Source organism: Crocodylus porosus, unplaced genomic scaffold (assembly GCF_001723895.1).
Source record: "Crocodylus porosus isolate Cpor-Errol unplaced genomic scaffold, CroPor_comp1, whole genome shotgun sequence".
NCBI classification, from domain to species: domain Eukaryota; kingdom Metazoa; phylum Chordata; order Crocodylia; family Crocodylidae; genus Crocodylus; species Crocodylus porosus.
The window spans coordinates 100,093,703-100,104,964 of record NW_017728886.1 but is presented as its reverse complement, the minus strand read 5'-3'; the positions used below and the strand labels follow the sequence as shown (position 1 = coordinate 100,104,964).

General features: G+C 45.6%; 1 protein-coding gene across 1 annotated transcript in view; it reads right to left on the bottom strand.

Moving 5' to 3' along the window:
• Nucleotides 1-7,821: 7,821 nt before the first annotated feature.
• Nucleotides 7,822-11,262, bottom strand: part of COL15A1 (collagen type XV alpha 1 chain) — a 175,735-nt gene continuing 172,294 nt past the window's right edge. Inside the window, exons 36-37 of the mRNA XM_019536236.1 lie at nt 8,463-8,578; nt 7,822-8,100 (exon numbers count right to left, since the gene is read on the bottom strand). Of these exons, the coding sequence (XP_019391781.1) occupies nt 7,884-8,100; nt 8,463-8,578 (333 nt within the window). The 3' untranslated portion in view covers nt 7,822-7,883. The remainder of the gene's footprint in view (nt 8,101-8,462; nt 8,579-11,262) is intronic.

The window sequence follows — 11,262 nt, the reverse complement described above, 5'->3', positions numbered from 1 at the left end:
TTGTTTTCAACCTGTGGTCCATGGATCCCTGGGGGTCTGCAGACTATGTCTAAGGGATCCACACCTCCATTCAAAATTTTTTAGGGATCTGCAAATGAAAAAAGTTTCAAAACCATAGCTCTAGAGTGTCTGCAACACCACCCAACTTGGTGTCATTTCCATATTTGCTAAGCATATACTCACTCCCATCATCCAAATCATTAATAAAGATGTTAAACAACACCAGACCCAGGACAAATCCCTGGAGAACTGATTTGATACTTCCACCCAATTAAATACTGAGGCATTAATGATGACTTTTTGAGCACAGTGATCCAACCAGTTTTGTAACTGCCTTACAGTACTTTTGGCTAGACTGCACTTTCTTAGTTTGCTAAGGAGGATGTTGTGGGAGACAATGTCAAACTTGCTAAAGTCAAGGTATATCATATTCAATGTTCTTCCCCAATCCACAGAACCTGTCACCTTATCATAGAAAGAAATGAGGTTGGTCAGGCATGACTTGCTCTTGGTGAACCAATGCTGGCTTTTCTTGATCACCTTGTTCTCCTTTAGGTGCTTCAAAATAGATTTTTTGAGGACCTACTCCATGATTATTCTAGGTATTAAGGTAGACTAATTGGTCTGTAACTCCCCGGATCCTGCATCTTCCTTTTTTTAAAGACAGGCATTATATTTTCCTTTTTCCAATCATCTAGGACTTCACCCCACCTCCATGAGTTCTTAAAGAAGATAGTCCTGGGGTGTGCAAAATATGGCCCATGAGACAGTTACGGCATGCCAACTGATTGTATCCAGGCAGCAGGTGGGTGGCCACAAAGTCATGGGATCTGGCCTGTGGGGAGCTGGCAGCTCCAGCTGCTTTCATGCTGGGTGGGAGGGCAGGTCCTGTCCACGCCTTTCACCAGCTCCTACCCCATGTGCCAGAAGCACCACTTGGCATGTGCCAGCATCTACAGACACTGCTGGCAGGTTCCTGCTGGGCATCAGAGTAACTTCCTGGGACTGCAGCTGACATGCTAATATACAAGGTCACCTGCAGACTCAGGTGGATGCTCCTATATCCAGTGTGCACCTACCAGCTGCATCCACAACTGATACCAATGCCTGCTGGGTGCTGTTTCTAGCATGCAGGCCAGAAGCTGCTGTAAGCTGCAGGGATACATTGTAGGTGTGGGATGGTTTGGGTGGTGGTGGTTACAAGGGCAGCCCAGAGGCAGTGCTGGTGGCAGCAGGGGCCCTGGCTGAGCTGCCCTGTTGAAGCTGCTGCCCATGCTAGCTCCCCACCCATCCATGGCCTGTTTCACTTAGGGAGTTTTGGTGAGCTCTTGGGGGGAGGGGGAGGGAATGGAAGGAGGGTGCTACTGACCTGGCCCACAACAGCTCTTCAAAACTCCCCAAATAATTGCTCACCCTTGCAATAGTCAAGGGCTCCAAAATTACACCATCCAATTTTTTTTCAGTATCCTAGGGTGTATCCCATCCGGTCCTGCTGACTTAGTTTCATAGTTTGTAGCATCGGAAGGGACCTGAGCAGATCATCACATGCACTTGAAAGCATTTAGTTCCGTAAATAATTCCAAACCTTTATTTCTATTACTCTAGGCTGTCTGTCTCTCTTCTCATTTTTGTGGGCAACTGTACTCCTTGTCTGGTAGCTGACTTTATTCATGAAGACTCAAGTAAAATGCATATAATACTTCAGGCTTCTCTACATCACCCTAACTAGCTTGCCTTCTGCCCTGCTAGAGCAGCCTGTGCAGGAGGAGGCCAGCCTGGAAAGGAATGGGCTTACCCAGCCCAGTGTATGAGTCCCAGTTGAGGGCTTCCAAGGAACAGCATGGGGATTGCTGGGGCTTGGGCACAGCTGCAGGAAACAAAACAGCAAGGGCTGACACTGCTCAGAGCCACAAAACAGCAGGCGGTATAGCTGCAGCTGGACTCTTGTCCTGGTGCTGAGATGAAACTGCTGCCAGAAGGGAAACAGTGGGGGCAGGCAGGGGCTGTGGGTGAGATGTGAGGGGCACTGGCAGAGGCAGAGCACTAGCATATCAGTACTACTCTGCACTCCACATCCTGGTGAGCAAAGGGGGCAGGGGCAGCTCTGATTTCTCTATGATAAAAAAACGAAAAGCAAACGCCAAAGTGTATAGCTATTTAGAATTCATTTATTATGATGATGGAGGAACTGGTAGGCATCCAAATTGCTTAAAAATTGTAAATATGTTAATAAAACATTGCCCAACTGATCTCTCTCTCTATATAGTGGCATTTCATTTTAATCATAGAAGAACACAGATTTTGGATATTTTAATGAGAGAATTTGAGTTTTCTTAGATAATTTCCAATTTTTAAATAAGGGACATCAGGATATCTGCTAATGAGGTACATAGAGAGACTCGGGCAGAGGAGCCTGCTTAGGGCCAGCACCAGGGACCCAGCTGGAGGGTAGATGAGGTGGCTGACTTGGCTATTTGGGTCCAGGAGGACATACTTTAACAGTTCAAGATGGGCCACCGCAATGTGCACATCTTCTGGGCGATAGCTGCCCGGATGGCAGAACAGGGGCACCAGAAGACATGACAGCAGTTCTGCATGAAGGCCAACTGTACAGATGCAGCCCACTGGCAGCTGGCCCAGAAGTTCAGAAGGCTCTGCTGCAGTGCCCATATCACAACTCAGGCATCCATGTGGTCCCCATCTGGGTCTGGTGGGCGTGCAGCCACAGGAGGTGGATGTTGGCACAGGTGGCAGCAGGTCACAGCCAGACAGCAGCCCCCACTACCAGACTACTGCAGTGGGTAGAGGATGCAGGGACCATTCCAGGTTAGGGCTGCTTCAGCAGTCCAGCTGGCAAGAGGTGCTAGTGTCCCCAGATACCAACTGACCGGGCCTCAGAAGCTCCCGTCTATTTATAACATTCAACTACCATGGGCCCTAAGGCCCACCCTACTAACTAGCAACCCCTATTATATGAAGGCTGATGGGTGAATGCTACAACAAAATACTTGGGACAACAAAGGCAAAAAACAGGACAAGAGTGATATGAGGGTCAAAGGGTCAAAAAAATGAGTGTGCCTGATCGGGACACTGAGCAGAGCCCCCCCAGGCTGCACCCACCAGTCCTCAAAGGCATCCAAGGAGGTGCTGGCCCCAGCCTCTAGCTCCCCCTTGCCAAAGATCTGGGAGGAGCTGGGCAGGGTCAGTTTGCCCCAAGCGGCACAATTTGCCCACACCAAAGTGCACATTCAGGCACATGTGCTGAGGCACAAATCTCCGGCATAAATTTGTGCCACTGCTGTTTGAGCTGCTGCAAGCACATGTGCCTGTATGTGGGGATGCAGCCAATACCAGTTTCTTTTGGAAATGTTTTATTCACCAGTGTCTCTTTTGAGGCAGCATTGTTTTTCAATTTACCAAACGCTATAGCTTAAGCTCCAGGCCTTGATTTGAAGTGTCATTGGCCTGGTGAGCATTCTCCTCATATTATATCTTGTCGTTGTGTTGGGCCTATGCTCAAGTGCAGAAAGAATCTGCCTCAACAGTTCTTTTTGTTAAGGTGTGGAGGCTCTGTCATTAGGATGTTAATTTGAAAATACTGAGCTAAATTCTGTTCTCAGATGCTGTCTTGGAGACACTGTTTTCTCTTGCACGGAAGGCAGTACTTGTGGCAAAGGTTTTAAACTTTCAGCACAGCCATTTCAGATGAAATCTCAGAAGACACATCCTGACTGTCAGAGCAGTAGGAGAGTGGAATAAGCTTCCTACTGAAGTTGTAGAATATTTTTCCTTGGAGATTTTCCAGAAGAGGCAAGGTAGGCATTTGTTTGCACGGATTTAGAGGCAACCAGTCTTGAATATGTGCAGACTCAGATGATTCCTGAGATCCCTTCTAACTCTATGATCCTATTTTAAATGAGCCAAAACTTGTCCCTCATTTTAAATTAAAACAACCAACTTTTTTTTTAATAGAATCATAGAAAATTAGGGTAGGAAGGGACCTCAGGAAGCAATGCAAACAGAAAATTGGAGGCCCCCTCCTGAAGCTGACTCCAGTGGGGGGAATGGCCCCTTTGCCTCCTGGTGCTGCTGCTGCCAAGGGTGGGGTGGACCTGCATGCCCCATGAGGGAGGCTGGGTGAACCCGGCTGGGCTGGGGTGGCACATGCCTGCCTCTCCTCCCTGATCCCTGTCCCCCTCTCCGCACCATGCTGGGAAGGAGCAGGGCAAAGGTATATGAGGACTGCCTGCTGCAGGCTTAGGGCTCTTTGCTCTGCTGTCTTTACTCAGAGGCCCCGCTCTGGCCATGCAACCCCTGCCCGCATGGCAGTGGGAAACACAACTTGCTGGCCCCACTGCTGCCAGGTGGGCAGGGGGCACCCAGCCAGAGCAGGGTTCCTGGGGCAAAGGCAGCAGAGTGGAGAGCCCCAAGCCCACAGAGAGCCTGTGTCCACCCCACACAAAAATATGGGGAGCACATACCCCTCATGTCTCCCTTGGGGCACTTGCAGCATCGGGGAGTAGCCCCCCACCGTACCCCCTAGATGAGCCACCTGTAGCTCCATTGCACCCCCTGCCCTGGCCCTGGGTCCTATGCATTGCCCTGGCTGGGCAGGAGCCCTAGCCCCTGCCCCACTCCCTCCTTCACTGTGGGGGCCTCAATCTGCACCCCCTGCCCCTTCCCCCCCATTAGACTTATCTGCAGGGGGCAGCTCTCCATACTGCCTGGCTGTGCCCCTGACCAAGCCCCCTGCATCCCGCTCCCTGCAGCCCCAAGCAGGACCCCTTGCAGACTGGAATGCTGCCTGCCTTCAAGGGAAAGCCTGCCATCTCCCAGGGGAACCCAGGCATTGTTGGGGGGGGAAGGGCCCTCTTTGGCAGGGGTAAGGGAACTTGCACCTGGGCCCCACTGACTCGTGTATTAATCTGCCTATGTCAGGAGGCTATCTAGTCCAACCCCAATTTTGAAGCTGATTGTCAGCTTTTTAATTAATTATGTGTATGTGGGTGATGTTTGGGTATAGGAAAAGTTGCCTTGTCATGGTCTGCAAATTGTTATTGCTTTCCCCAAACTGGGTGAAAAAGGGGACAGGGTTTTAGTGTGCAGGTGTTCTGTGGCAACTGTTCCTTTGTATACTCTTGCCCTGCAATAAATGAAAGCTACATTGTGGCAGCTTAGCTCAATGAAGGAGTAAATAACTACAAGCTAGCTTCCATTTACCATCTAGAAGAATGTGCACAAAGGCAGATGCTGTGGAGCAGCTGACGTGGGCTGAAGTCTGCTTTCATCATGTATTTGTTTGTTTGTATGTCTATACACTTTTTTAGGTTTGTATAATACAATTCTGATTAGTAGTGTAAAAACTTGGTGAGAGCAAAACATGTTCCTATAACATGTCTTTTGTATGAAAGGTGAAATGCCATTCATTCAGTGAAATCACTAGCATCTGCTCAATTATCTTGCTGATGCTACTAACAATCTCAAGTTTCAGCAAGAATAGTGGCTGCTACCCAAATATATTCTTAGGGCACTAACCATGCCAAGTCATTCACGCAGGAAGAGCTTTACACCCACAAGACTTTTTGCCAGCCTTAGTGGGACGCTGCAAAGATTGTTTTGCAGGTACTAATCTCTTCCAAATTTCATGGAAGCTGAATTGGTTTAGCACTCAGAAACTTGCTGCATTTTGTGGGAATAAACCATAAATGAGCACAGTGAATCATTATGCACAACAATCCAAAGTGTTACAAAAGGTAACTTTGCCTTATTACCATGCTGTAATGATGAAAGAATGACCTCTACATAAAGAAAGCAAACATACAATTCAGACAGCCCTGGAAAAGATGCTTTTATATTATTAGAAATGGAAAAATAAAACTGTTTTTCACATTTTTACATTGTATAAAAACAGAATCAGTTTCGAATAATAAAAGCTGTCTGGATGAAGGCCTTCATTTGTGAGTAGCAACCGGAGTATTAAATTATTGACAGCAAATGAGTCATAGTCTTTTAAGAACAGATGCTTCCAACAGACGCGTCAAACCTAGTGTCTAACTTATATTTAAAAAGTGATAATGTGAAAGCTTAACTGTTAGATTATGGCAATATAGGTAAATACCTCATTAAAATATGTCGTCGAAAATATAGATAAGCAATTTAAAAATGTTATGGTAATGTTATGGTCATGGTAATCCTGTTGTGGGAAACCTTAATCTTTACTGATATCTTCTACAACTTCAGTTTTGTGTAGTTTATATTAACTGATTTTTCACCATGTGAAAATAGTATGGTAAAAAGGGATAAAGATTCACATGGAAAACAAGAAATCACTTTACCTATAACTTAACAGGATATCATTGTCTAAAACCTATTTTAAAGAAAACATGACAGATCTCTTTCATTCAGCAGTACCTGTTAAAATAAGAAATGACTTCCTTTAAGATGCAAAGGAATAAATAAAGTTCCATTGGGTTTGGTGTCTGCATTTACTGTGCTCAGCTTTGCCAGTAAAAATAGGATGTGTTCTGCTAACACTGCTCAGAGTTTTCTGATGACAACAGCACCAAAGTGTGGATCAAGTTTTTTGCTTTTGATCTGGGTGAAATTCACTCCTCCCACAAAGGCCTACACCAAGATTCTAAAAAATGAGGGGATGGTGTTAAACTGTTGAACTTACACTTGAGCACCCAAGCTACAGGTTTCAAAGAAGCCTAAAGGAATCAGGCACCTAGCTTCCACTATGGTCAGTGGAGTTGGGCACCTAGTTTCCTTCAGCTACTTCAAAAACATCAGCTCCAGAGGACTGAGAAGCCCAACATTAAACTCTCATTTTGAAAAAAAAACCCAGCTTAAGTATTCATGCTGAATACAGGTTGAATGAAGGGACACTGAATGGAGACATTACCATTATCTGCTATAACAGAGTGCAGACAGAAGTAACTGAGAGCATTTTGTAGGAAGTGCTCTAAGTTACAATGACCCCCTAGAACAAACAGAGTTCACTGTTGGTTCCAGGGGGAGGGGAATCTAGCTGCTAGTTGGGAGTCTGCAGCTGGTTTCCCTTAACAATAGCCCTCCAAGCCTGTAGTTTTCGGAATGGGAGCCTTCCACCCCTGCTCCAGTACAACTGCTTCACCTCCAGCAGGGGCTGAAAAACCCTCAGACTGAACTCCCTCCACTCCCTTTTTCCCCTCCCGTGCTGAAAATAGTGACAGGCTGGCAGGCAGTGCAGACAGAAGTTACAGATGTTTCATCATCATAGAATGAGGGGTCAGATTTTCACCTGACTGGCCATTTTTGAAGCTGTCTGCAGCCATGCACTTGTGCTGAGTCATGGCTATAAACTGCTTCCTGTGGCCAGATTGAGCAAAAATTGTCACTTCTGTCTGCGCCCTTAGAGGCAGGGTATAGCGCTTACATAGGGCAGAGGAGTAATAGTAATCTTTCTCTGTGCCGGATGTTTGTGGAACCATGGCCACTGGACTTGTAGAAATATGAAGCTGTGGTCTCTTCCTTGGTTTTGGCTGTAGACTACACTTGGCTTATCCCCTTAAGTGATCTTCAGCCGCAAGCCCACCTAGCCCATTTCACAGGATGCTGGAGGTGAAGAGATGACATTTCTGTATGGTTGCTTAGCCTGCTCACTCCCATGCAACCCCTCTGTGTGGTTTAAGTGGTAGAAGGAGCCTTCAGTCAGTCACCTGTGTAAGGGATGAACTCCACCCCACTGGAATACTGCCTGCATTGAGGTACTTTTTCTTTGGTTATTTTATTTTTAAATGTGCAATTTTTTAATGTTTTAAAAAAAGAATATTTACATCATTAACAATTTCAGTGTCAACTTTCATAGAATATAATTGAATGTTTTTATGTGCATAGATGACTTATTTTCTTTGGATATCAGATATGAAACTGTTTTCAATACAGAGAACAATAAACCTGTTGCTACAGCTGTAAGCTTTTTGATCCAGGAGCTTCCCAGCCTTCAGTGGTGATGCTTGTCCCACAGCCGCGATTTCAGCCGTACGCCAAGCTTCACAGTAGTTGCTAACTAGTCGGATCCCATTTGCAGTTGAGCCATGCCACATTATTTTCTGAGGCCTAAAAATAATTTGTAAAGTTATTTTCCTGAAAAAAAACTTCTTTTTGGATACAATTCAGTCTTAGCCCTCTATCTATAAGAGCTATTCTCTGTCCATCCTGGATGGAAATTCACTGTAGACAGGAGGCAAACAATGTAAGAAGCAAGATACAGATGGAAACTGGAAGGGGATAGATGGAATGGAGAGGACAACAGGGAGGAGAATGCCTGGGATGTTTTAATTACCAGTCAAGAGAGTGGCAGAAATAGAGGAGAAGGATGGCCCAAAAGAAGAGAAAAGGAGAAAAGATAAATTATTTTTCTCATACTCTTAGCAGTCCATGGCACATGTAAAACAGTATATACAACAGTGTGAACTCACCAAGTCGGATCTGCCATGACATTCTTCCCATCGAAGGAGTATATTGGTATCTGGATGTTGAACTCACCCCCATTGCCAGTAAATATGGATTCCCAGTTAGCAAAGAGTATTTCTCCCTGTCAATTTTAAATGCAAGGTGAATCTGATGTTCTGCACTGCCATTTGCCATGGCTTTTACTACTTTAGCACAGAGGCCTAAAGGAATTCTATAAATCGAAACTCTAATCTACCTGTAAAAATACTCATAATTCCATTAGCCTCTCCATGCCATGATCTTGTACTTTAATCCTTCATCCCTTCACTCTATCTAAAGCCTTTATACTAACAGCTCATGCACACGTGCCTCTGCCTTAGGCCTCTCCCCTTCCTGTCAGAGGGGTGTCTGCTTGGCTTATTCCATCCCTTCACTGTACTGCTTACATAACTGCTATTCTAGCTGACTCTCCACTCTTCTTCTGCATAATGGTGAAGCTCATTTTTCTGTACCTGAGAGGCCTTACACAAGTGAGTTCTTGCACAGCTCTCTGCTCTCCTTCTCCTACCACAACTTACTATGGGGCCTGCCTCTACAATACACTGAATTCCCAGTAGCAACGGTGCCGTAGCATCACAGGGCATAAACCATGATGGCGACACTACTGCACAGTAGTAACGAGCTACTGTGCAGTAGCAACTAAAAAAGACCCATCTGTGTCGTAATTCAGTACTTGGTTAAGCAAGTACTGAGTGACTGTGCAGTAACAACTGCACAGTCTGCCACACGTGTAGACCTGGCCAGTGTGACTGAACTGGAAAATGAGTTGAAAATACACAACTGCACTCAGTATAGAAAAAATGATACTACAGGAAGTCAGAGGGTGCAGAGTGAGGTTAATTTCTAACATCGTTGTAATGGTCTAAGAATTCATTTGAGAATTCTCCCTTCACTAGAAAAACTGGCTTTTCCTTGAAAAGGAAGCTGAAAGCGATTTGTTTTAATCAGTGAAAATTCTGGTAAATTCACAATCATGCTAGGGCTGTTAATTGAAACAGGACTTTGCATCACAGAATTGTGCTTATTAAACTGCCTTCAATCATTCATTTCCTAAAGTGGGAAATTTTCTGTTTGAGGAAATTTTCTTCTCAGAACTCTGAATTTTCCCAGGGGATTTTTAAGTCAAAATATTCACCACTGTCAGAGAATCAGATGCATTTGACTCAGTCTCAGATGCATCTGAAGATTCAATGCTGATTCGGACATAGACATAGCTTTAAATGCTTTTTCTACCTACCTCAAATGTACAAGGTGGCTTGTGAACAATATGATGCTGGGGCAGATGGAGTGTTCCACAGGAGTGCCGGGGGGGGCCACTCCATGTGCTCAGCAGTGACCCTGGAAGTGGACCGGAAGTACATCTGGTCCACTTCTGGGTCCACTGGGGAGCTCCCCTGTGCCCTCCCTGGCTTGGCAATTGGCTGTGGGAGGACCCAAGGTGACCCCCAGACCCAGGACACACCAGTTGTTGAGCTGAGGGTGGCAGGGGGGGCCCTGCATACTCTCTGGTGGACCCGGAAGTTGATCAGAAGTGCTTCTGGTCCACTTTTGGGTCCTGTTGCTGAGCATGCTGGGGAGCCCCCCCATGCTTTTGTGGGATACTCCATGCGCTCCAGCACTGCAGCATTCATGAGCTGCCTGCTACCTTGAGGTATGTAGAAAAAACATTTAAAGCTGTGTCTGTGTCTGAATTGCTGAATCTTCTCTCTCCGAATCGATTCAGAGAGGTTAAAGGGTCCTCTGATTTGATTCGGATTTGGAGATTCGGTAGAATTGGGCTGAATCTCCGCTGAATCAAATCAGGGACTGAAGCTTCACACAGCCCTAGAAGGCAGCCAATACTTCAAAGACGTGGTTTATACTTCTGTATGTTCTTCTTAAGACTAGTGCGTGTATGCCTGCCTGTGTGCAAGACCATGCTCCAGACACCAAATCACCTTTTACTCTCAGATACACTGGTGGAAATTCAGAGAAACTATTAGGCACAGAATTTAGCCGATCATTCTAAAAGATGGCATACGCGCTCACCTTAATTCACTAAACCCTGTGGGAAGACTAGAGAGTAACTGCCAGAGTGCAACTCTGAGAAATGAAGACTCACTTTGGGGCAAGAATTCCAAAGCTGCTTCCAAAACAGATGCATTGAAACAGAAGCACACACGAAGTTATTTACTATGCTACTGCCTTGATACCAGTACACTCTAAGTAAGCATTCTCATGGTTTTGTTTTTACCATTAGTCTTAAACTTAGAAAATGCAGCTTGAGTGAGAGATGGTAAGAGTAAACTTTTTTTATACACTGTAGCACAAAGCATACTTTGAATCAAAAGGCTCTGATCCAACAAAAGGCAAGAACAAACCTTTCACTTCAGTTGAGTTTCAAGGTTTTTAGATTGTAAGGGCATTCTGTACCTGAGAGGCCTTATACAAAGGCTGTAGCTCCAAGAACTGCTCTAATTAAAGCACCTACAGCATCTCATGTATCAGCATCCTTGTGCTTTAAAATGGCAGTGAGGGCACTTTAACAAAACCTCATCATATGAGCTTTAGTTTAAGTGTCCCCACTGCCATTTTCATAGATTTCATAGACATTAGGGCTGGAAGGGACTTAGAAGATCATTGAGTCCAGCCCCCCCGCCTGAAGGGCAGGAAGTCAGCTGGGGTCATAGGACTCCAGCAAGTTAAGCATCCAATTTACTCTTGTAGGTGTTCAGTGTAGGTGCTTGAACCACCTCCGATGGCAGGCTGTTCCAGACCTTGGGGGCT